The following is a 27,910-nucleotide window of genomic DNA, read 5'->3' on the forward strand; positions in this document are numbered from 1 at the left end:
TTGCATAGATACCTATGTATATTGCTCATCAGTTGGTTGTGATATTGTTATATATTTATATTTATAAAAATTGATGTTCCTGCCTTAAAACGTGTAGCTGGTCCTATACAATTAAACATTTTTTCCATATTGACTTTATGCTTTTTATATCAATAAAATTGATGGCCTATTAGTAAACCTATTAATAAACATGTCTTTTTACCTGTGTCATGTACAAGCTGTGAAAGCAGGTCTATAGTTTCTGCTTGACTGATTTTCAGCACTATATGCTGTCATTAGTACATTACTGGTACTTCAGGAAATATTAAACCTACACTGTAGCTTTTCTAACTTGCTTATTCTTTATATATATATTGAAAATACTTATGTACTGACAAATATATGACAGTGATGCAGGACAAGACATGTATGGGTCTTGCTTCAAAGAATTGTTTGAAGTCTGTCTGTATGTCCATTTGTCCAACTGTAGTTCCTCTGGTCTAAGTTTATATTTTTAAATTTATATTCTATGGTAAGAGGATAACTCCATCATACAGTTTTGCAAGAAGCAGGAATTTACCTTTACAGAGCTCACCCAAGTTATAATTGGGTATAAATAGTATTGTTTATGTTTCTCTGTATTCTCTTTTGGTCTCATGTGTTTTATGATTCATTTTATGCTGCTGTTCTTTTGGTGTTTTTGGCTTTGTTTTATTCTCCAATTTCCCCTTGGTTGTATCTTTGCTTTTGTTACAAACTGTGTCAGTTGTGTTAATTCAGTTATAATGTTTTTGATGTTATTTTTTTCAAATGAAATGCAAGGAAAAGTGGAAACAAATCCATATTTGAGTGGTTGTGGTAAGGAAAAGGAAGTTTCTTTAGGCCTACGTAATTCTGGGGGTCTTTCAATTCTCCACTAAAAGTTTTAAACAGATATATATATATATATATATATATATATATATATATATATATATATATATATATATATATATATATATATATATATATATATATATATATATACTAGAAACTTCTGTCAACAACAACCATTATCTTAGTCATTTTAAAACACATTACTAAGATGACATAGTATATTTACCACAAATCAATCTATATTCAATAACAATCTATTCAGAGATGTATCTATTTAATTAGCAGAGATTGTTCAAAGATCAACAGATTCAAATTCCTGGTGATTATCAACAGTTTCCATATTCGACATTCTTCTCAATAATAAATTTATGCTCCGTAACTGTATCGTGATGTACCTAAAGATTTACCGATGGCTGATTGAACAATTTCAATGCTCCTTTTGTCGATAGTGTATTGGGTGTGCTGGTTGGGACTTCATAAATACATTTTTTATGAGGCTTTAATGACTAAAACAACATTAATCCATTATATGTTTGTACATACTGTATGCTTGTTTGATTTTGAGGATGTAGATGGATAAATTGACTTTACATTTTGTTGTGGTTTTGTACTTTTGAACGTTAAGGTAAGAGTGGGTATTATAAGTCAGTGACACAAACAGTGTATATATATATATATATATATGCAGTATATGTAAAATAAACCTGTATATACAAGGGTCCTTATATACAAGTTTATTTTACATGGGGATGTTTTAATTATATATATATGTCGTCTGAATATAGCTGAAATATTGCTGCTCGGACGTTAAACCTCAACAAACAAAATTATATATATATTCATACATGTATATGGTTATTCATACATGTATATGGTTATTCATATATGTATATGGTTATTCAATTGTTTTCTTCTTGACTGTGATAAATCTTTTCAATTGAAAAAAAAATGATAAATGTGGCATTCATTCTATTTTATGTGCCCATATTTTGAATATATAATGGTATGCTGCTGTTCAATTTTCTGTCTGTCTGTCTGTATGATATGATGCTTTCACATCTGATGCCTTGTGGTATCTTAAAAATGTTTTAGTTCCAATTTTTGGTGTAATGGAAGGAAGCTCTATGTTTCCAATATGTTATTTTTAGTGTAATGGAAGGAAGCTCTATGTTTCATCATCCAATATGCTACTTTTGGTGTAATGGAAGGAAGCTCTATGTTTCATCATCCAATATGTTATTTTTAAGTTATTAGACTTGCATTGAAAAAAATATTGATGTTCATCAAGAGACGAAGACCCACCGTTTATATTTTCATTTTTTTTATATTTCCTTATATTTTATATTTTTTATTAAATTGATTTACAGCTAGTATATACATATTTATCTGTCGGCTTTTAAAAAACCTGGCAAGGAAATGGAAAATAAAATTATGGCAAGCATAGACGCTAACAATGCCAGAAAAAAAACCTGGAAAGTAACAGGTTTTTCAGGTTTTTAAATACTAATTACAGCAAAACCTGTGTAAAGTGACCTTCCCATATAGACAGGGGTCCTTATATACAGTTTATTTTACATGGTGATGTTTTAATTATATTCTCTATAGACATGTTATTGCCGGTGGTCGCTTAAGACAGATTTGTCTGTATGATCTCTCTTTTCCCCCAATAAGAACTATCATTGCATGGTTAATAAAAAAATCTTGAATGAAAAATGGGATCTTCTTATTTTATAAGTACATTTAAACTTTTATATCATTTAAAAAATGATAAATATAAGTATCTAAGCTGCTCAATTACAATTAAAATTCCATCCAGACCCTTATGAAAGAGTCATGTTTTATTCATTAAGAGTTGAGTGACAAGAATGTCGAGGTGATTTCAATCAAAGGACTGTTATACTCAATATAGTGTACCGTTGTGATTTGGGTCTAATTTACATATTTTAGTAGGTTTTGTTCATCAGATTTAAAAGGCTTTTAAGTTTGAAAATGTCTACCACATAACATGAAGGATATGAATGTCTTACTCAAGTTTTGTAATATATGTTAGCATGGTATGACCAGTTACTAAAAAGGATACCTTTGTTTTACACATTTCTATTGGTTATGGCGATTTTTTTAAAATTCCGCAGCTGAATTTTGAAGTATTCTTTTTGGATGTTAATTGATGAAACATACTATGTGTATGCAATAAACGAATTTTGTACTCGATAACGGAATAAATTATGAGTAGACACAGTTCCTTTGGATCACTAAGTTCATACCATAGAAGTCTGAGTTTATCATCATTGACATCTCTAAGGCAAGTATCTATACATGTCTTTCTCATGTGATGGCATGTGTTTAAATGTTATGTGTCACATTAGCTATTCATTATCACGATGTTTATATTTGAATGCCTTCCCTAATCTTATGTTCACTGTCTAAGATTTTATTTTTTGAACTCCTAAATATCTTTTTAAGTTTGCAGGGACTGGAAAGGCAGGAGTCTTGGATTGTTTTAATAATTTTTTTTGTGAAAATGGCTGCTTGAGTTAAGGCAATTACATAAGTGAATCGGCTACTGTTATTGTATTTAACCTTAAGAACTATTGGTCTACTGTTTCACTTGACCCTTTGTCAATTAACCTGTTTTAACCTAACCATGATCAAATTGAAAACATGTCTTAACAAGACATCTTCTTAAGTTCTTTTTTATTGGCATCATTGCATTTTGGATCTGTCTAAACTAAACACTGACCAATACTGAACAAACCTCCAGTCCAAGGACCTGTCTAAACTCAACACTGACCAATACTGAACAAACCTCCAGTCCAAGGACCTGTCTAAACTAAACACTGACCAATACTGAACAAACCTCCAGTCCAAGGACCTGTCTAAACTCAACACTGACCAATACTGAACAAACCTCCAGTCCAAGGACCTGTCTAAACTCAACACTGACCAATACTGAACAAACCTCCAGTCCAAGGACCTGTCTAAACTCAACACTGACCAATACTGAACAAACCTCCAGTCCAAGGACCTGTCTAAACTCAACACTGACCAATACTGAACAAACCTCCAGTCCAAGGACCTGTCTAAACTCAACACTGACCAATACTGAACAAACCTCCAGTCCAAGGACCTGTCTAAACTCAACACTGACCAATACTGAACAAACCTCCAGTCCAAGGACCTGTCTAAACTCAACACTGACCAATACTGAACAAACCTCCAGTCCAAGGACCTGTCTAAACTAAACACTGACCAATACTGAACAAACCTCCAGTCCAAGGACCTGTCTAAACTCAACACTGACCAATACTGAACAAACCTCCAGTCCAAGGACCTGTCTAAACTCAACACTGACCAATACTGAACAAACCTCCAGTCCAAGGACCTGTCTAAACTAAACACTGACCAATACTGAACAAACCTCCAGTCCAAGGACCTGTCTAAACTAAACACTGACCAATACTGAACAAACCTCCAGTCCAAGGACCTGTCTAAACTCAACACTGACCAATACTGAACAAACCTCCAGTCCAAGGACCTGTCTAAACTCAACACTGACCAATACTGAACAAACTCAACACTGACCAATACTGAACAAACCTCCAGTCCAAGGACCTGTCTAAACTGAACACTGACCAATACTGAACAAACCTCCAGTCCAAGGACCTGTCTAAACTCAACACTGACCAATACTGAACAAACCTCCAGTCCAAGGACCTGTCTAAACTCAACACTGACCAATACTGAACAAACCTCCAGTCCAAGGACCTGTCTAAATTAAACACTGACCAATACTGAACAAACCTCCAGTCCAAGGACCTGTCTAAACTAAACACTGACCAATACTGAACAAACCTCCAGTCCAAGGACCCGTCTAAATTAAACACTGACCAATACTGAACAAACCTCCAGTCCAAGGACCCGTCTAAATTAAACACTGACCAATACTGAACAAACCTCCAGTCCAAGGACCCGTCTAAACTAAACACTGACCAATACTGAACAAACCTCCAGTCCAAGGACCCGTCTAAATTAAACACTGACCAATACTGAATAAACCTCCAGTCCAAGGACCTGTCTAAACTAAACACTGACCAATACTGAACAAACCTCCAGTCCAAGGACCCGTCTAAATTAAACACTGACCAATACTGAACAAACCTCCAGTCCAAAGACCCGTCTAAATTAAACACTGACCAATACCAGTCCTAGGTGTGCTTGTTTAAATAGGTTAATAACTGTTGTAACTTAGAAATAATGTTTATCATGGCCAGTGTACTAATTTTGTAGTAGATGGAAAAGCTTGAAAAAAGTACTCACAACTTCGCTTTTTTAACACTCTGAACTGCATTGCATTTTTAAAACCACAAAAATGATATCTTGGAATATGTTCATAATATGTTGAAAAAATCTGTGAAAAAACTGGCAGCCATGTAACTTAATCCATTTACTATTTTAGTGAAATAATACCCAGTAATTAGCTTTATATAAGCTTCAGTTTAGTATTGTTGTTATGGAAATATTTCAATGCTCAAATGTTCTATAGTTGTCGCTTTGAAATTTAATACCCAATTAATCCAGGGTAAAATAAATGAAAGCAAAGGACAGAAAAATATTTTCTATAATTATGATGTATCATTTCCTTAATTGTACTCCAGAAGTTATATTCAACTTACAGGAAAACTAATACAATATATCAGCACCAGTTTTTTTTTCATTATAGGTCACAGATTTTATATTTCTCAGAAGAAGACAAGAAGTACCGGTTGTTCTTTCAGCTCTGTTTCCAATGTGTCATATTAGAGAAATATATAAATATTTATGGTATATAATTTTTATCTTTTTAGATCATCCTCTTCGACAAGACACACAAGTAGAAGAGATAGCTTGGATGATGAGAGAAGAGAGATAGAAAGAGAATCAGAAAGAATACAAAGAGAAATTGAGATGGAAAGAAGAGGACACTCTTTCTCCCCTCGACGGACAAAGTCTCCTACCAGGGGCATGCTTAGCATTACTGGAGAACTACCTAAGGTATATTTCAAGTACAGAACAATTCAGTAATAAAATTATCAATTTTTAAGTACCGGTAAATGCAAAGATTGATTGATTGATTGTTGGTGTTTAAAGCACAAAGCAGCAGTATTTCAGCTATATGAAATCAGGTGCTGAACATGAAATGAAAAATGGGATGGGACAAAAGGATAATAGGGTTGACGGAGTTTGATTGCCATTGGAAATAGGGAGAGTTGGGTAGGGTCTTGCAATTTAGCCTCCTGTGGTGGAGTGCAAAGGTTCTTACTCCTAATGAATACCACAGCAGGGTTTTTTAACGTGTGAGGAAGGTGGCATCTTTTCCAACACCTTGCACCACTATGGTTTATGGTCAGGTGTTCTGTATTATAGGCTGACAAACCGAGCATTTAGCATGCCAGGGTTACCCCATTTCACCACCTGGGGCACACAACCCTGTTGCCCTGTGGGCAGAGCGCCCTTGCCTGTGGCCAAGGTTTAGAGCATTATTAAGCCGCCTTTTATGACAAGGTTAGCACTGTTACAGGCCTATTCTTCTAACACCCAGAACCTCACAAGGCTAAATGCTATGAAACTTGTATGTAGTTGTGCAGATTGGACTTGTTTATAATGGTAATGATGCATTGCAGCTGAAATTTACATGTATTACAACATGCCTAGAAGATAATGATTAAGTTTACAAAAAAATATGTATATTAGTATGATAATCTTTTAATAGCCAAAGGAAAAATGAAAAAGCAATACTGGTACTTACAGAGGTGTTAAATCTTACAGATTCTCCGTAGTTTCTACAAATTTGGACTGCAAATTGTAAATCTTTCAACAGTACCTATACCAAAAAAACCTTAAATTCAGTGTATAATGGCCTTTTAAAACATTCAGTCAGATGTTAAAATGTTTTTTTTCTTCCTTTCAGGCCTCTTCCTATACAGATTTATCCAATGAAGGTAGAAATTCTCCCAGGGAATCTGCATCATCAACTCCTTCACGGACAAGTTCATTATTAGAAAGGGCAAGAACTGGATTATTCCAAGATAGGTTTAGCCCCGCCTCCTATGACAGTCCAGAAGGAAGATCAAGGTCAAGTTCATCTCCAGACAGAACAAATTCAACTCCAGACAGAAACAGCCCATTACGAGATAAATTTTCAACTTCCACTCCAAATAGACCAAGTTCTCCAAGCAGGGCTGGTACCTCGTCCAATAGTCCTAATAGGGATAAAGTTCGAAATGGGCCTGATATGGAATGGGCCAGCCCAGTACATTCTAACCTCAGCAGTCCACGATATACCTCTAGTCAAATTGACCAGACTAGTCCTAGAAACTTAGAGGACAAACTTGTAAGTTAACATACTGTATTAGGAAGTATATTATAAACAATATCAGCACTTATTTGCCAGAGTTTGTGATTTTGCCTGTAAGAATGATTATGCCAAGCTTAGCTAATGATGCCTCATGTATATTTTCAAAACATACCAATTAATTGAGCATATACCAAAATCTGATATTTACTGATCAAATAAAAGATCATTTACGTCAACATTTGGGAACCACAGCTTATGATAGTGTGAATTGAAATCTTTATCGAAGGATGTTGTAAATTTTGGGGTGTAATGGTTCCCAGGCACGTAGCTGCCGTTAGGCAAAAAGCTTTTGCCTGCACTTAATTTTGCCAATTTTTTGTTTTGTTTTTGTTTTTCTGTTTTTATTTTGTTTTTTTAGATAAAATACATCCAGGATAGCATTATTGATGCTCTAAAATGCTATCTCCGTGGAGCTTCGGGGGGGGGCTTGGCCCAGACCCCCTGCCGTAATTTTGCCTACACTTCAATTTGACCTCAGCTATGTGCCTGGTTCCACTTAATAAATTAATAAAACAACAAAAGGAAAGGTTTTTAGTGAAAATCAAGTAAATTTTTTTTTAAATCTGACATCGTTTTTTTTTTTTTGAGTTTCAGTCAGCTTTTACCCTATAAAAATTAACATCCAAATTGTATGATTTCAGTCAGTATCATTCCATGACTTGCCAAATTCTCCCAACCAGTCAACTAACAAATACTCAGAAGATAAGGTGGGTAGCTGAACTGTCCTCCTTTTTTGGTTTGGTTCTCTAAGTGTGCTTCAGGTTAATGCTTCATCTGATCACACATATATACTATATATTAATTTCACTTGGATCCTCATCTTGTTTGCTTTCATGACATCATTGTGTTAATGTACATTCAAATGTGAATTAGAATTTGCTTAGTATTCACTCTGGGATGATTTTCAGTCTGCATTCTTGAAAAAGTTTGTGCTTGAATCAATACTTTAGTTCTGAAATATATGCTGCATCAACACAGCTGTAGAATGTGCACTTAAATTTGAATTCAGATATGCATTATTGAAAGTATCTTCAATATACCTTAAGGTGGTAGACTTAGGGTATGGGACACAACTCTTACAAATAACTGGAACGTTTGTATTCAGCATTTTACATCTATCCATTGTAAGCATCAAAGTAGCTTGGACTGAATTCATTCTGTTTCATATGAAAACTTGGTAGCCTTTGATGAAATTGAATATGATACAAACATATCACTGATTTCAATAGTTGTGTTCCTTACCATAAGTCTACTTCCTTAATTTGAATCAATTCTCAGAAATTTCATTTTGTGTGAAGGTTTTTTGTTCAATTTCAATCCTATTTTCTAAGAGGATGTCTTTGTCCATTTTCCATTTTTTGGAGTTCTTAGTTTCTGTATTAATATATACTTTTTAATAGCTAGTTTTTGATGCCATATTGTCCATTGCAAAAATAAGGAAAATAAATACATCACAAAAAATACAGATTTATGAAGGACTTATGATTAATTTAATGCATTTTTTTTGTAATTTTGAATTTCATTTTGAAACATTTTTAATTTCAAGATATCAATTCCATGATTTATCTCTATTTTTTTAACATTTTAACATATGCATAAATACTATTTTGGATAATTTTGTTGTTACCCTTATTTTCAAGATTAAACAATGATTCAGACTGTTCCATTATGATAACTATATAATATGCAGAGGTTTATTGTCATCAATCTTAATTTAATGGTTGCAAAGAATCTTTTTACTAGCTTCATTAAACTCAAATGTGCAACTTTCAAAAACATGATTGATTCCTTGAAATCAGTATTCTCTGTTATGATCATTACATCCATCCTACTTTATTTTTCAGCCTTCTTCCTATATTAATAACCTTGGATCAGATTCTAACAGAGCCAACTACAGATCTAACAGTTTAGATAGGGTATGTATACTTAAGCCGTTCATAGATAATTCCCTGGTTCTTAGGCCATTTAATGGTCTCAATGAGGGAAGGAAGCGTGGTACATAACCACATAATTATTTTGATTTCATGTTCTGATGTATCATCAAGAATGATTGTACAAAATCTCATGACAAAGAAAACAGAACAGACATTACTTGTTATATTATTTTAATTATCATCCAACAAAATTTTTTTTTAAAGAATGACATTATTTATGACAAGAAAAATTCCAAAAAAAGAATCCTGGCCTGGGTTTCATAAAAAATACCCAGTGAGAATTTCCTCAAGTTTTTAATTTTAGGTTATCTGATTTGTCAAATTTGATTTGTCAAGGGATTTGAGGAAAATTTTAGGAAACTTGCCTCATCTGTAATGGCCCTTTATTTTCATCCTTAGAATATAGAAGCAATTAAATAAGTCAGTGTTTATTAAAGGTGTTATGGCAACATTTCCAATCAAATTTTCTTTACAAAAGAAACAACTAGCTATTTGCCAAAAGAAGTTTTTTATTTCCACCATATGCATACTAGTGGTATTTTTACAAAAAAGACAGAAATTTAAGAAATCTCCTTTTGATTTTTAGGAAAGGCCACGGGAAGGACTGGTCAGTGCCATGAAAGGGTCAAGGTCAGAGGTCAAGGAAGCTGAGAAAAAGTTGCAGTTGATAAAAGCACAGACAGATGAAGCCAAGTATGGTTCTTCAAATGTACAATAACAGTGAAATCTCTCTGAGCACTACCCTGAATAAATTCGACCCCATTTTTAATCAGAAAACTTCTGAAATCCTTTAATGTCAATGTCAATGAGTTTTGAACGTCTGTAAAACAAACTCCTGCCTAAATGGATCAAAACCTCCCATTTCCGAAGGGGTTCAGTACAGTCAGACCGTAGTTAATTTATTTTTTTTTATATACATAAATCATACTCCACTCAATAAGCAGGTAGTGCATTGTAATCACCTTGTCCGTCAGTCATTCAGTCCATCTGAATTCCATTGCAATTATCTCAGCTCCTAATGAATGGATTGATTTCAAATTTGGTGTGTGGCTTAAGATGGGGCAAATGTAAATATATTTGGTTGGTATCCAGTATCATTTTATAAGTGGGAGTATACATAGCATGACATTGTGTGCTGCTTCATGTTGTTCATGTTTTTATTATTGTACAAAATTTAGTTTCATGGTTGTTAATTTCTTTAGATTCTGTCAACATGTTTGCAAATTGTTGTTTTGAAATATGATAGTTGTTTCATCATGTGAAAAATCATCTTTGCATGTACTATTTTTGACAACTATTTGAAGACAACAAAACTGGTGAATATAAGTACATGTACACTGAGAAAAATAAGAAATTGGCATACGTGTACTTTAATGCTATACTCAATTTCAATTCTGAATAACAACCAAGCACTATAAAACTTTTAACTTTAATTTAATTTTAACAGGACTCAATTAATGTTGACGGAACTAAAAAGAGAAAACATAATGAAAGATATCGACAGAATAGATGAAGATCTGTCTCGGAAGAAACGACAAGTGAAAAATTACGAAGATCAGCTGAGATCAAGATTAGGTGACATCAGGGCATCAGACAGCTTTGTTGATACTGATGAAAAGGTATGGCTATAAACATTTTTTCTAATGTTTTTCTTTTGGTGTTTATAATGTGGATGTATTAATAAATTCTTTCCTTATGTTTATCTACCAGTCTCTTTATATCATGCCCATGAAGAAGCTAGTTTCTAGATGTTGATGACAACATTCCTTCAAGGCAAAAGTTGAGATCATCATAAAACATAAACACAATCTTATATGGCTTGTAATTTGCTTGCACATTATATAAGTTTAGATCGTCTTCCTTCCTTTGAAATGTCAAAAATAAATTACTACCATGCTAAATCAACAAGTTATACAGTGAAACTTTAATAATACGAAAACCTATTTAGATCAGACTTTTTTTAAAGTCCCTTATATCAATTTGAATGTACTTTAAATCAAACACCTGTCCAAACAAACACCTATCCAAACTGATCACCTGTCCAAATAGAACACCTGACCAAACAACAACTGTCTAAACTGAACAGCTGTCTAAACCAAACACCTGCTTAAACTGAACACTTGTCTAAACTGAACACCTGTCTAAATCAAACACCCGTCTTAACCAATCACATGTCTAAACAGAACACCTGTCCAAACAACACTTGTCTAAACTGAACATCTGTCTAAACTGAACACCTGTCTAAACCGAACATCTGTCCAAACCGAACCAATGTGAAAATTCTAAGGGGTGCAGTTTAAATAGGTTTCACTGAATATAGAAGTTTTTATCCCCTCATCAACAACAATATTGGAAAAACTTGTCTAGATTGTGATACACAATCATACTTAGTCTGAATGAAAATGAATCTTGATCTCTAATGTCATTGTTCCAAATTTTACATAGCAAGCAGGTTCTATAATTTATGATATCCATGTTAATTTTCTTACATTTTTCAATTTTCCAGATAAAACATGGGCAAGGCAATATAGAATTTGAGTAATTAAAACAAATAAATGAAATTACATTCCTAAAGAAAAATGCTTAAAATCCAAAGAGAGTCAAATATAGACTTCCAGTCCAAATACAAATTGAATCTTATGAATTTAGTTCTGCCACATCCAAACACTTGATGTGAACAGTTTGTTTTGTTTTTTTTTGTAATACAGTGGATTCAACTTAATTGCATACCTTTTAATTGCATATTCCAGTTAATTGCAAATTTGCAAAAAATTGCAAAAACTCCAAATTGCATAACATCAGACCAAAAATTAAAAAATTGCTCTTAATTGCATAAATATTTTTCAAAATTTACTCAAAAATGTACCTAAATGGATAAAGCAACCATACATCATTTGTGAAATACCTTGGTTTTCTAAAGAACTTTGTTTTTACAACATTTTTCTTTCTTTTGACTAGACACTATGGCAGGAATATGCCAGTTATTAGACATGATCCACTGTACTACTAAGGGCAGACTATGAAGTAGTTTGTATTTTGATGAAACTTTTTTGATTGGTCCATATGTACATTTTGTTAATAAATCTATAGAAATGATTTGTATTGAAGAACGTGCTTCACTCACATGTAGTTACAGATTTGTTTTTATGTCCTATAGGATAATAAGGGCACTAAGGAGGTAACAAAACTTGATTTATGTTATATTTTAACAAATGTACCATGGCCAATAACTCACATTATATATATCACTGTTACCTTGAGAATACACAGGGTTTTTTTATTGGTTGAAATTGAATTCCATGTAAAAGTGGTTTCCAGGAATTTTACTATCACTATTCACCATTTTTTGTCTTATACTTGTATTGTTTTTGTATTTCATCACCTACATATTCATAGGAGTATTTCAATGGGAAAGTCTTCAACAATATCCATCTTTATATTTATATTATATTTCATTATCTTGGTTTCATTTAATGCTACATAGCTTACATATATATATATCAAGTGACTTCACTTTATTTAACCAGATTTTATTATGTATTTCTCACTAATAAATTCTTTATTTCATGAAAAAATATTGAGATCATTCATACTATATTATATTTTGTTTTGAATAAAGGTGGTCTTTAAAAATTAAAAAAAAAACATTTTCTTAAGTGCCTTTTATTTGTTTAGATTTCAATTTTTTTCTTCAAAATATTCAATACTTCTTCTACTAGGTTACCTCCCTGGAAGAAGAGAATGCAAGTCTTAAGGTCCGGTTAAGACACATGGATGGTCTTGAGTTAGAACGGGATGAACTAGTCAGACAGCTAGACTCTGCCAAAGAAGATTTATTCAATGAACAGAGACAGTCACGCAATAAGATTGAAGAATTACAGGAGGTCAGTTGTCTCCCCTTTACTGAAATACTAAAATTCAATTTATGATAATTAGATACTTTTAATTTATTTTTTATGTCTTTTATTAGATGAGAAAGTATAGTATACAGTGGTATTATAAATGAAGAACGGTAGATTTCCTGATATAATTTGAAAAAATGCAATATCTTGTAGAAATCCTATTGTATATATAAATTCAGTTTTCCCTGTAATTTGAAAAATGTAGAAAAACAATAGGTGTGCTCTTCTGTGATGAAGATGATTATGATGTATAAACATATCTTTAGCCCCCAATAGCAATTTGCCACATCTGATCATGCCTATCTAAATGTATTTACTGTTTACTTAGGGTCAGGTCAATTCAAGAATTACAAACCCAGACATGTAACAATGTTACCCTACCAAAATATTTATAGATTTAAACAATCTCATCTTGATTAAGATTGAATGAAAAGGCAATTATGAATTATATTAACTTCAGAATGACATTCTAGCGACTATTTTTCAGGAGCTTGAAAATTTGACAGCACAGGTTGAAGAATTTAAAATGAATCCAAGTCAAGCCCTGAATACTTCAACCTCCCTACACTTCCAGAAGTTAGAGGATAAAGTTAGTCGGCTGGAGAAAGATAAGAGTGACCTCGTACAGGTGAGATGTTATGTAGAATATTATGCCTTTTGGATTAATGCATCGGTAAGATGTAATGCTGTTTGTACACTATATCAACATCTGTCTGACAACTACTTATCACAGCCACTGACATCTTGACTGAAATTACATATAGGTACAGTCCCCGAAACAATCTGCCAACTGATTGATTGCTGACAGATCAATAACCGATGGCTGGTGACTGATCTGATTACAGTTTTGTCATGTAAAATTTCCATTGGAATGAATCCAATATATAACCATAATAAATTTACCTTGAATTTAAGGTATTAGGTAAATCCACATATTGTCTTTTGTTCAAAATATGACAAATGCAATATAAAATTAATTGATTGATATTTATATCTATTACATTATGTAAATATGAGTGAAAATTGACAAACGAAACAATGGAATTGGTAAGATATATTGACCGCTCTGTGGTCACATGATGCGACCACCAGTTAAATGAATCGGTTTGGCGGATGATCGATGACTGACCAAAAACTGATCAGTGACCAATGACTTATCACATATTTAGTTGCACAGATTGGTCCAAGTACTGTATGTCATATCATGGAATTTGATTCCTTCCGGTTTGACAATTTTTATTATATTTTGACCATATTGTTAATGGGATGGGGTGCTCCTTTCTAGTGTTTTCAATTATTTCATAACAAAACATTGTCTGATTGCAGGATAAGAAGAAACTTTTGGAAGATTTGAGAGTTATTTCATCTTCTGCACAATTTGATCCTGACCGCCGTCAAATATTAAGTAGAGATGTTGAGGAGTTACGTAATGAAGTCACAACCCTGCACAGTAAAATTGGGGCATGTCAGAAAGAAATTAATAATAAAGAGGATATAATTGGTAGATTGAAGTAAGTTAATTAGCTCACATTTTGTCATGAATAGATTTTAGGCAATTTGAATACAAAATTCTTTTCTGTTAAATCAGTCCATTTATTTTAAAATTTGATAATTACACTTATGTTTTTAGCAAAATATGGCTGTAGTAACATGTTTTGTGAAGGAAGGAAACATGCATGTATGAAGAAACTGTATAAAGAAGCATCTAGCAAAGTTTTCAGGAACATGATAATTGCATTCTTAACTTTTCGACTAAAGTTATCTTGACAATTATAATGTCCTAGATTTTGAGTTAAGCAGAACCTTAATTTAATTGTATTAAATTTAAACTATATTTTAAGCTTTGGTAAACTGAACACTTCTCTAAACAGAACATGTTTTAAAGTCTGTAAAGTATATGGTTTAGACCAGTTTCACTAGTATCAGAAAGAACTGTTTTATCAGAAAAGCCAGAAAAGGGATATCTATAGTATGTTTAATGTGAGGCTGTCATAAACAAAATGATATTAAATACATTTTCTTGTGACAGACAAGTTTACCTGCAGCAGAATAAATCATCAAAAAATGAGAATTTTCAGAAAATAATGACTTCATCTACTGAATGTTTATTGACCTATTTCACACTGCATATATTTATTCTGATTGGTGAAATTTTAGGTTTGTTTTCAGTTTTGTTTTGTTCATGACTAAAAGATTTTTTTCACACACATGATAGGTCTAGAGGATGGATGATTTGATATAGATTTTATAGTTAATGAATTTATTACTGCTGGTACTTCAGGCGAATGTGTAATCTGCTCAACTGTCTTAGTGACCCTGCTTTTAATAGGGGCAAAACATGTTGACCAGGAGTTAAAAACACAACTTGTAGCATCTATAGGTGTTGTCTTGTTTTTGTATTATAAATTGTCCATGTGTTATACATGTTCTACTGTAAAATTACACAACACATTTCTTTTCAAAGTATTCAAAATAATCTTTCTATGGTTTCCAGGCAACAGAACCAAGACTTACAGCAGATGTACAGCAAAGAGAAAGGCAACAAAGATGGCGTTATGGAGGATCATAAAAGATCTCTGCAGACTCTCAGGAAAGAAATGGTAAGTGTGGGGGTCACCTTGGGGTTTTAAGGAAGAAAGAACAAATAATCATAAAAGATCTCTGCAGACTCTTAGGAAAGAAATGGTAAGTGTGGGAGTCACCATGGGGTTTTAAGGAAGAAAGAACAAATGATCATGAAAGATCTCTGCAGACTCTCAGAATTGAAATGTTAAGTGTGGGGGTCACAATGGGGTTTTAAGGGGATATGAGAAATTGATCATTAAAGATCTCTGTAGACTATGTAAGAAAGAATGGTAATTATGAATGTCACCAAAATGGAGTATAAACAATGCACATTAAGGTTGATCTCTGGAATCTATGTGCCCAGGCTGTCAAGATAGGGTAGTTTAAGGGGTCACCAGTGGGTTGCTCAGAAATTTTAGGTGCAAGGTACTCAAATACTTGTTAAGAATAGGACAAGGGCATTATTTTATGGAAATTGAAAAAAATTGTTAAGAATGAAATGTTGTATGTATATATGTTCACAAAGTTAATTTTTCATCTATCAGGAAGACTTCTTTAAGGTAAAAACTTCAGTGAAATTTTGATTTTCCTAAGTTCACTTATTTGTTACTTCTAGCATGTGTGTGAACTATATATTATTGTGATGCACCATTTGAAAAAGAGAATATGATTGGAAGTGCTCTTACTAAGCTATGTATTAAATTGCACAATGATCCAAGTTTTTTACCATGCAACTTTACACACTCATTTTTTAGATTGATAAGCACATGCACATGGTTAATGGTTTACTTTTAGGATTCAGCAATGGTACAGGTTAGGGAAAATATGTTTTTAGAGAAACAAAAAGCACTAGAGGATTTACGTAGCACTCTTGAGAAGGAAAAACGTGATGCACTGGTACGGGCTGAGGATAAAATGAACAACCAAATCAAAAGTCAATCTAATGCAATCAGAGTAAGTTGATTCTATACAAAGATTTTAATACATTGCTACACATAGTACTGATGTATTATTTGATTTCTTCTTTTTATTGATTGGTGTCTGTCTGTCTGTCTGCATTTTCTTTGTCTTTTATAGCTTCTGAATAATCACTTAAGTAAAGATTTAGTTTTTTATACTTGTGCAAATGTGAACTGCTATAAATACCAGGTCTATGTCCCATTTTAACAAAACCCTTTTTGTAGTCTCTGATCATTTGTCATTGCCAATTATCTTACAAATCATTCTAGAATATAACCCAGATAGACATAAAAAAGGAATTTAACAAGAAGAATTATTTTTGTTATCCAAGACCATGTTTTTAATGAAGGAACCCTGTTTGAGATATTACATCATGTACATATAGTGCTCAAATTTTCACTTGATCTTGTGCTCAGTTTTTAAAGGCTAACTGCATAAACATTTTTTTTTGTTCCATCAATTTCTTATTGTGAGTTTTGTTTCTTTGTAATTTTTTGTTTAGTACCTCTGTTTCTATATATAAAAAAATGGTTTTGACCATTGAGCACAGATAGATTGATCATAAGAGATAGTCATCATGACTCAGCTCTATGATAGCAACTTAAATTATGAATACATTTACCTTAGAACTTACTTAGTAATTTTATTTGAAGGATAAAGAAGGAGAGCTTACAAGAATGATAGACTTGGTGAAAAAGTTAGAAGAGGACCGAAGAGAGGTTGAAATCCGTGTCAAAAGTGAATCTCAAAAACAAGTAGGTACTCTTTGAAAATTATTGATTTTCGAGGTTGCTTTATTTCATGGTTTCAGTCTGGTGAACAGATTTGTTGGTATCAATTTTCTGGTTTCAAAAAATGATAAAGAGTTATTTAGTGTTAAAAATCCGTTTTTGCTGATACTTTTTTTCACTGTTTTTTCTGTCCACCTGCAAAATTGTGAAAATAGATATGTTTTAAGTACTTCTTAAAAATCTAATTTTTACAAAAGCTCATGCTTCTTTGCCATCTCTTTAAGCATGTAAATGAGTGATGACTGCTAAGCATATACTCTGAATAAAAACTCTCAGAGGATTGAAATGCCTTTGTTTGGACTAGCACATTAAAATTATTATCTAAAAATGCTTTATTGGGCTAATGCTTCTCTTAGCTGGCAAAGTACAACCTAAGATGTAACTCTTGAGTAAATTAAAGGTTTAATCGAAGGGTATGGTTCTAATATTTTGAACTTTGCAGTAAAATTTATAAATTAATCAAGACATTTTGCATGCTGGTGCTAGATTTCTCAATGTTTGTCCAAAATTTTGATACCGTTACTATATGTGGTCCTTTATTTCAGAGTTTTAAGATTTAGAAGTAGTCTAAAGATAATTAGACCAAAACCAGGCTAACTTTCGTTCTTTTTTTCCAAATCATTTGTGATTATTTCCCCCTCTTCTGACCAATAGTGATTAATTACCTTCCACTTTAGATTGATGATATACTCAAAAAGGAGAAGTTAAAACTTGAGGCTGACTTTGAATGGAGAATCCATAAGGAGAAAGACCAAGTTCAACAGGAGATGAAGATCCAATTCAATGCTGTTGCTAAGGAACTTGAGGAGGAGAAAAAGGTCAAAGGTCAATTCTTAGCACAGATTGAAAAGTTAACTACAGTAGGTTTTTTTTATTATTCATTCACCTGCATATTAAACTAATAAATAACTTGAGTTATTTCCCCTCCCTTTCTTCTGGTCCTTTTTGTCATGTGTGCCTAAAATCATTATTCAGCTGAGATGTAAACTGATTTTTATAATTTACTAATATTAAATATTTACTCAGTCTTGTTTTGTGGTCTTAGGCCTATTTTTAGTTTATAGTATTAGTTTATTTAGTTATATTGTGTCTGTAAGTTTTCATTTTTAACTTAATATTTTTTACTTTTATATCAATTACTCAGCCTCCTTGTTTCTCATAGAAAAAACCTCATACAAACTAGATGAATGGAAATTTGTTGAGGAGCACCTCCATCTTTATTATTACTTTTTTTTACAGTTTACTACTTAGTTTATATATTTTTAGAGTAGACTGGTTCCCTTTAAGAGTATGTCAATTTTCTCCTTTGTTCTTGCTGTAATTATTTGCAGAGTTATATTTCTTGATTGTTGTGGTATCTATCAAAATATTAGCCCCACTCATAGGGAAAAATGACTGAGGATTTCTGACAAACAATACAAACAGAAATTCAGATTAGTTAAAAAGGAAACTGCTGAGGAGTACTTTCTATTGTTACATTTTTTTTGTAGTACATATAAATATATATACATGTATATGGATTTTGCAGAAATAATTACCAATACCCTTTGTTTGAAAACAGCTTTTGATTTTTCTAGTCACATTCTTTTTCTTAGAATTCAGATACAAGTTCATAGGCTTGTAAAATGAAATCATTGAAGTTTTAAATCTTGGAACATAAGGTATCATTAGTGTGGAAGAGTAATCAAGGGAACCAAGGTTATAGCGGTAATCAAAAGAATGTAATCCAGGGACAAAGACCCGACATGGAAAACAGACATACACAACAAAGAACATACAGTAACTAAAATCATACATACAAAGTAACAAAAGCAAATGAGCAACTCGGACTCCAATAAAAACTGGGAGTATTTAGGAATAATATTTATGGCTTGAAGCCATTAGAAAAAGATAGAGTGTGTACTGGTCTGATATGTGCATACCTTGTTAATCTTTCGAACAGTTGATATGGGAGATTCTCCCCCATTGACACTATTTCATGTAGGATATTTTTTTTAGGTAAAAATTCAGTTTTATAGTATTTTTCACAGGAAATAAAGTAATTTTTAACCAAAAAAAATCTTCCATCAAATCTTATTTTTATGAGGGAGATTCTTAATTGTTCATTGATTTTGTGGCAGTCCCCCCTCCACTAATGTGGGAGTGTTAACAGGTATGGAACTTCTGGAATGCACCCAATTACATGTTCTCATTATCTTGTGAAATTACAGAAATAAAGAAACCCAGCTCTAAAGAAGGGATGTACTTCTTTACCCTTGTCTGTATGTCTGTCATCACATCTTTAAAGTTTAGTAGTTATTTTGCAACTTTCTGTCACAGACCCAAGTCAATAGATTTTTTTACTCAAGCATTATATTGATGTACTGAATCGTGGACTTTGATTTTGGGCTTTGATGACAAAAGCCTGCTGATTGAAGGTTCTGTTTAAATTTTTACAGTATAAAGTTTGGGTGCAGGGGTTTCACTTAAGTGGACATTGGCTCATATATTTCTTATATAAAAAAAAAGCTTGGAATATATCAGGCACCTGTTTAAACAAACTTTGGTCCTTTTCATTTCACTTTGGACTTTAGTAACGAAAACATAATTTACTGGTACCCAAACCAAAATGATTCGAGTTAGGCAACGTTATTTTTTTTTTTTTTTTTTAATATTGTATTAACAATTTTGAAAGCCATCTGACTTAATCTGACAAAATATTTTCCCAAGCACATAAAGATGTTCTGTAATGTTTAAACACTCCTAAAATCATTTGTACTTTAATTGCTTGACCTATTTGTGATAATACACCTTTCCCTACAAAGGAAAATCTTTTAAAAGGGATTACAAAGAACAAAATAAAACAAGTGAAAAGTAAATAGTTGTGAAAAGGACCACTTGATTACAACATGGAATTTAAAAAGAGATTGTATAATGTTCAAAGATTATACTAATGGTAACTGGAATGGGTTTTTGGTGGTTTTTTTTTTTTTTGGGAGGGGGTATTAAATAAGGAGAAGTATGAGGTATATTTAGAATTTTTTTTTTAAATGATGATGAGGATCTGGGGGATTTTAGAAAAGGGAACAGGATTCCATGCTCCTTTTTTATCAAAATTTTTACCCTCCCCACCCTATCCCCCATCTACAGGCTGGTTCCTATACTGATATAATTTTTTTTTGTATTCTGTTTCACTTCATGGAATTATCACACATGGAAATTAATTGCCACAAAAAAATTGAGGAATATAAGTTTTTGTCATAGCTTACTTAATAAAATATACAAAATAAAAATAAAAACAAGACAATAGTAAACACAGGGGAAAGTGAAAGTGAAAGTAGGCAAATTTTTTGGTCAAAACAATACAATTTAACCGATATTTTTTAAAGATTTATAATATTTTGCAAGGTAGAGAAAATATAGACAAAGAATACTATGAATCTTAACTTTAGGAAGTGATTTAAAATTTTGAAGGTTACCTAGATATCCAATTAACCTTTCATGTCCCTTGAAACTTGGCTGAACTCAGCATTTTTAGATTAGTATTTCATGTGAAATATCAACCCTATGTGTTAATGAATCGGAAACATTTAAAGTTGACTTGTGTTTAACACTTACAAATAAGCTTATTATAACCTTTATATTCAAACAATTGTATGCATAGTTTAAAATTTAATCTAATTTCAATATGTGTCCTGATTACAGCTAGAGATGTGTATTGGGGTGTAATAAAAGTAGATCATATTTCAATAAGATTTCAGTTTTATTTATTTTTATACAAATTTATGTGAAGGATTGATGATTTTGCTTACAAGACCTCATTGATCATATTACAATAAGTACAAAAGCTAACTTTGTATGGCAATATCTGTTTAATATTGAATAACGGTAAATAACGGCTCAGGAATATTGTATAGGTAAATCTCTCTCTTGTATTTGATGGCTGCCTCACCTATGTAAATTTCTGATAGTCCTAAGCTGAAAGTTGATAACTAAAGGAACATAGGTAGATTTTCTTTCAATTAAAATCATGTTTACGTAGTAGATATACTGAGAAACTACCTCAGCGGGAAAATCAGTGAAATCTGTGTCAACGATTCTGGATGCCTTGACTTGTGCGTAAAACTGTGGATTGAATTATTAATGATAATTTTGATATAATGACATGATATTGATTATCCATGACTGGTTTTAAATGAAGGTGAAAAAATTACTTTTAAAAGTACCGATACATAATGACCTCGTTTTTTGAGGAGGTGCTATAATAAAATATCAATTTATTTCTACAACTTGCGTGCTTTAACAAATTTTGACATAATTTCATTTTGTCTAGAGTTGTTGAGAACATTTATTGCTGGACTGACTAATTTACCTTTTAAACCGAGATTGGGCTGTTTCCAACGTACCGTGATTAGACCACATTTATTGACAGTGCAATTAAGCTGGAGATATCCTAACTTTATTGGATAGTCTAAATCAGCTTTGAGTGGATTGACTCAGCTGCATTTTCTGTAATCAGACTGCATTGCTATTCAAACTTGATTCAGATTTCATAAATTAGAATCTTGAATAAGTGGATTTATCATCTCAACATGGATCTGGATTATGATCAATTGAGGGAGGTTAAACAGAGGTTCTTTGACTGCTATAAGGTATGGTGTACTTATCTTAGGGAACCATAAGCAGCATATCCAGGGAAGATTTATGAGGGTTGAAACTCCCCCTTTTTTTTTTTTTTTTTTTTTTGGGGGGGGGTGTGTTAATATCATGCAAAATTTGGGCTGAAATATGCAAACATTAGCCAGGAACCATTTTTTCTATAATACCCTTTTTCAAAATAGCTTGATTCACCCTTGACATTAGTAGTAATATTCCAAGAATAGTTATTACTGTTATGATTATGGAAAAAAAGACTAAAGAAAAAAAGTTTGTCTGCCCTTTATCCTCTAAGATGTACAAATAGTCTGTCATTCTGCCCATATAAATTCTGTCACACGTACCTTATCTCCAATGGATAGATTGATTTCAAATTTGGTATGTTGCTTTATATGAATCAGGCATAAGTTGTAAGCCACTTGGGATGCTGTCTGGTATCAAGTTCCTGTTGCGTTGGATTTTGCCATTTTTCATGGTATGATCCCTGTGGGGTAGTAACCTAGCTTGTCAATGTATGCAACTTCATGACTAGATTTGGTGTACATTTATTTTAAAAAATAACCTCTCACCAGCAGCATTAAAACCTAATAACTAACTGGTCCATTACTACTTGGTGTCTGTCTATCTGTTATCAAGATCTAATTTTAAGGAATTCATTGATAACCATGTTTAGACTTGCTTTACCTGGTTAATGGTTTTGTTTTCCATGATTGCCATTAGTCTCTTTGTGTTTTCAACTGATAGATTTACTCTCTTTAGGAGTTGAAGTTTTTTTCCCAACTATTAGATATTGTTCTCTGTAATGTTTGCTTATATGTTTTATATAGATAACTCAACTAAGTTATATTCTTTTATTCCTGTTTGAACAATTACCGGTAATTAAGGTAAAATTAAACATAGGTTGGTACACTAGTTTACAGTTCATATGCCTCCATATTTTCTTAAATACATGTGATATTTTCTTATTCATTAACAATATTTGTCTTGTGTCATAGTAGAACAACTTATTTAAAAGATATCTAAATATTTCCAGTACATGTCATATAATAAATTACAGTCAGAGCAATACACTTTTTTGATAATCTTTCAAAATAAAAAAAAAAAGTTGCAGACTATCTATCGATGAATTAATTTGACCTGGAGTATTCCAGTATTCATGTATATAATAAAGGTAAAGTACTGAATATAGTAAATATCTCTCTAATTTGAGAGACCTTCGAGAAAACACCAGAAATGGGTCCAGTTAATTTTAATTTTAATTTGCCTAACCATCATCAATGTATCTTAAAGGCTTGATGGTCTTTAGCAAGTAACATAACTTCATCTACCAAGAGACCTAAGTGTGTCAATAACAGATTTTGAAGTGGTCCATTACTAACCTACTTACAACAAAGTCGGGCTATGCTGGCTTATAATTTGATATGTTGGTACTGTATAGAACTATTGTCTTTACTGTTGCAGTGTTGGATAGTCTCTGTGCATGTTCATTATATACTTATGTGAAAAAAGTTATTCCATTCAACCCCAAGCCATTACACAGTGCATATGTTGTTTATTTTCGTGGACTACCCTTCAGTTAATAAAAAAAAGAGGTTGTTTAGCTGTAATTATTTTCTGGCTTTAAGGTTTGTCTGATCAAATGGAATCCACTGCAGTTTTGTAATTTAGAAATGAATAAATGAATTGAAGGACCAAGTCAGATAAATTTGTATTTAGTCCTTTTCATTGAAACATTAAACACGTTAATTTAATATGTGGCATAATTTATTTGAGTAGTAGTCTTTGTAAGAATCATGCAAATTCTGTAAAATGTGATACACCTAAAAAAGGCTACATATTTTTATTTTTGATATGAAGTTGATTTATTGGTCTATATTATGAAATGTGTAATTATTCATTCAATTCTGCCTTCTCTTAGGATATAATCAACATTGAAAATCTCAATTCAATTCTGCCTTCTCTTAGGATATAATCAACATTGAAAATCTCATAGATTCTATTGTATTTGAGTGTCATTTACAGAGTTATCTCCCTAAATTTTGAAATCTACAGTGCATTCTATATAATTTTTTTCTCCTAAGAGCATGGATTATATGAAAAACCAAATATTAATTTCTGTTTACTATGGCATTTCAAACAAAATATCAAAAATAAAAATATGTAGGCTTTTCACCTATGAATCACATTTTGCATGATTCTTAGCTAGAGTACTACTTAAGGTGTCTGTTTGAATGGTCTGTCATGTTTTGACATCCTGTTTGAAGTAGGGAAAAATCAGCATTTTTAATTTTGAACAGTTATCAAAGAGAAAAAGTCAGTATTAAGGGTTAAAGGTTATCCTGATTTGCCTTTCTTGGTATAAGATTTAATTGATCACAGAGATTGAAATGCAATTATGTAATATAAAGACCATGATCAAGCAATGCTTATACAGGTATAAATGCAAAGAAGAAATCTGAAGTGCTTTAAATGAGATTATTCTATACAGTTGAAATTTGTCTAAACTGAACCTTCTTCAGAGTTGTTTCCTTAAGGCAGATTTTAAGATTCAAAATGACTGCCCAGACTTTCATTTGCTCACGTTTGCCCAGACTTTGCACAAAATTGACAAAATTTTTAATCACAAGAGGGAATTCCAACCTCTTCCTTTTGATTTGATACTTTCGGGTTTCTTGTTTATTATTAGTTTGATTTAACCAGTTTTCACTGTTCTTTCCAAATGAAATGGTCTTTACCTTACTCAACCATCTATTTTCTTTTAAAAGTAAATTCCTTTTTAAACTTACAATATTTCTTTTAAATTGTTTTATGATTAGAAATTAATCCTTTTATACTTAGATTATCCTTGTATTAATGGAACGAAGTGCAGCCATAATACCCTGGCAAAATATGTTATAATTTATCTGGGAGGAATAGAATGTCAGTGTAAAATCAGGATAGTATGTTGAGAAATCCTGGTTTTAATGAGGCTGAGGTCTGTATTGTGATTTTTTGGGTTTCATGGCACCATTGTTTTGAGTATCTCACATGAACATGAGTTTTAAATCTTTTCTCTGCTACTGAAAAAGACATGATGCCAAAAAATCAGACCCATGGTCATGTCTTTTTTAGTAGCCAATCCAAGGGGCTTAGAAGCGTAAGCCCCTTCCTTTGCTTGCACTTTTTGTCAAATATTTGTTGGCTCTCTGCTGCAAAAAGTTTTACTCTAAATCCCTCCTTCCAAAATACCTGGTTTCACCCCTGTTTTTGGTTAGCCCTCCCTTTTTTCAGTCTTTGTACTATTCTTTTCACATGATGGCATTTTTCATAAAATTCATGTTATCAAAATGGAACAGATGCTCAATGCTCTCTCCTTTATACCACATGCTGAATGGAGAAGCAGTGATTACCAACCTTTTCTTGTTTTGGCCATAAATTCAATCCACAACCCCCTCTACTTGAGGCAAGTATCCTAATACATGACCACCAAGGTAGTTTTGAATATGGTATGTTAAAATATTTGCCACAATGTCTCTCACACTTCTTTCCCAATCTCATCTTTCCTTTATTTTTACAATATCTGCTTCTCTTTCTCCCCTCTCCTTCAACTTCCTACTCCATACTCTCTAACACCTTTGTCATTGGTTGTCTGATAGCCCACGCTAAATCTGTTCATTGTCATGCAATGCCAAGTCAGCTTATTTAAAATATCCTATGAGAGTAAAACAGGGTGGATAAATTAAGAAGCCAGCTTATTTAAAATATCATGTGGGAGTAAAACAGGGTTGATAAATTAAGATTTAAGTTAAATAAAACAAATAGAATGGTTTAAGATTGAAGACTTCAGCAGGTGTAGCACTACATAGCCTCTAAGTATCAGCAGGTGTAGCACTACATAGCCTCTAAGTTACCATGTTGAGCACACAATAGTTTTGAAAAGTTCATGTAAACATAGACATGATATGTAACTAGTTAGATAAGTTGATGTCTATATTATATACAAGTATTGATTTTGTAGCACAGTTATTAATGGTGGATTTCATGTTTTATGATTCAGCATATAGAGAAATGATTTTGCTTGGAAGCATAGAGAGAAAATTAATGGACTGTTTGCTTTGGTTTTGGCTTTTGCTTTCATTTCCATTCAAGAAGCAATATATTTACACTTTTTATGGAATATAAAACTGTGAGCATTGTTTAGGTCAATATCTCATTTTGTCTATATGTTGTATGTTGAGGTATTCAAGGGTGTATTATTGAATACATTTTAGACTAAGTAAACTTTAATGGTAGATTCTCATACAACCTTGACAAAAATGTGTGGCGGGTGGGAGGATTTTATTTTTTATTTCTTTACAAATATTTGCTAGCCTTATTTTAGTTATTTGAAGTATAGATATGTTCTAAATCCAATAGCCACATCAGATCCAGGGAAGAAACATGGTTTTAGTCACCAAAAAAATGAAATAGAAACTGGTGCTAAAAAAATTCTGATTTTTTTTCATTTTTTAGGGGTTGGAATGGGATGAGAATCAACTACCGGTAATAAGTTTTATTTGGCCTTATGGTGTGTTTGCTGATTTAGTTCATTTTAGACCTTGCATTAAAGGGGGATGATTAAGGCCTTATAAAACTAGTTGAACCCCACTGCTGATTTCATGCCCCTGTCTACTGTGAGTGAGTTGAAGTGAGTCAGGAGATGTTGGTCATCAATGTGTCTTGTGTCGTTACTTTTTAGTTTGATTTTGAAGAATTCTCATTATTGTATTTCTGTTTCTGTGGATTTGATTACTTTTCTTGTTGGGGTTATTCAAAGCTTATCAGTTTGTGATCTCTGAAAGTATTTACTATTTTGGGTTGAAGTACCGGTAATACCCTGGTGCATTTACCCTTCCTTTTTTCCATAGAATGTGATTTATTCACACAGTACTACTTAAAAACAAAACAATTATTTTTTTAAATACTGCGGAGGAGGTTTCTAGATCTTCCTTATATTTTGAGTTTGAGATGGAAATCAAGGATAATATTACATCTGCTGTTTATTTTGTAAACATGCTAGGTTTCTTATTATTATACCCCTCACACAAATTGGGGAGATATTGTATGATACCTTTCAAAAAGATGCATACAGGAGGAGATGAATTTTCAGCAAAATCTAAAATATAGTTCATTTTCAACATTTTACCATCCCCCTTTTATTCACCATTATGTGGTTGGGTATCACTTATTGAAAAAAGTGATATAAAATTTGGACTAAGTTACCAAATTGGCATTTAAAAACATTTACATCAGGTACAATACACTGCATATTCCTATAATTTGATCTCTAGGAATTTTATTCATGAATTAAAAATTTAAAAACCTGTGAAAGTTAGACCTTAATTGAAATTATAGGTACTAAAATTGCCATCAATTTTCACAATTATTACTCATAAAAGTTGGGGTAAAATTAGAAGTTCACATCTAAGTGCCCAAACAAAACACTTATGGTTACTCAGGCATATTTACCCCATCTTTAAAATTAGGAATTGAGATAAGAAATTAATTCAATGATAACTTCCAGTGTTAAGAAGCTAAACAAGGACTTCTTATAGTGATAAAGAGAAAGGGTTATCAGAGATTTATGGGAAAATTTAAATGGTATTTTAAAAGCATGTTTGACATGTATGTGCATGTATTGGTTTTGGAGTATATATGTGGAATAGTTTAAAATGTAGAGTGTTATGCAAAATTGGAGGCATTTAAAATGAAGTTATGTAGTTAGAATACCTAGTGTACTCCTGTTCAGAATTTATGGAATTGAATCCTTAGGCAAAACTGGGGCTGGGCCCTCTGGCTCTGATCCAAGGAAAGGCATTCCAGGCATTAACATCCCCTAAAAATGGAAAAAAAATT

General features: G+C 32.3%; 1 protein-coding gene across 26 annotated transcripts in view; it reads left to right on the forward strand.

Annotated features, from left to right (window-relative positions):
• Positions 1-27,910, forward strand: part of LOC148606939 (uncharacterized) — a 126,996-nt gene that overhangs the window by 81,219 nt on the left and 17,867 nt on the right. For 22 of the 26 annotated variants that reach the window (XM_088545156.1, XM_088545144.1, XM_088545145.1 and 19 more), the window contains 14 exons: positions 5,700-5,886; positions 6,803-7,225; positions 7,891-7,956; positions 9,094-9,165; positions 9,770-9,876; positions 10,631-10,802; positions 12,341-12,361; positions 12,903-13,067; positions 13,573-13,713; positions 14,412-14,596; positions 15,580-15,685; positions 16,446-16,604; positions 17,264-17,365; positions 18,079-18,261. In XM_088545156.1, coding sequence (XP_088401282.1) covers positions 5,700-5,886; positions 6,803-7,225; positions 7,891-7,956; positions 9,094-9,165; positions 9,770-9,876; positions 10,631-10,802; positions 12,341-12,361; positions 12,903-13,067; positions 13,573-13,713; positions 14,412-14,596; positions 15,580-15,685; positions 16,446-16,604; positions 17,264-17,365; positions 18,079-18,261 — 2,089 coding nt within the window. The remainder of the gene's footprint in view (positions 1-5,699; positions 5,887-6,802; positions 7,226-7,890; positions 7,957-9,093; positions 9,166-9,769; positions 9,877-10,630; positions 10,803-12,340; positions 12,362-12,902; positions 13,068-13,572; positions 13,714-14,411; positions 14,597-15,579; positions 15,686-16,445; positions 16,605-17,263; positions 17,366-18,078; positions 18,262-27,910) is intronic. The other 4 variants (XM_088545148.1, XM_088545158.1, XM_088545168.1 and 1 more) reach the window with 2 other exon arrangements.

This window comes from Perna viridis, chromosome 9 (assembly GCF_037379345.1).
Source record: "Perna viridis isolate PV_CMFRI_1.1 ecotype Kerala chromosome 9, ASM3737934v1, whole genome shotgun sequence".
Lineage (NCBI taxonomy): Eukaryota > Metazoa > Mollusca > Bivalvia > Mytilida > Mytilidae > Perna > Perna viridis.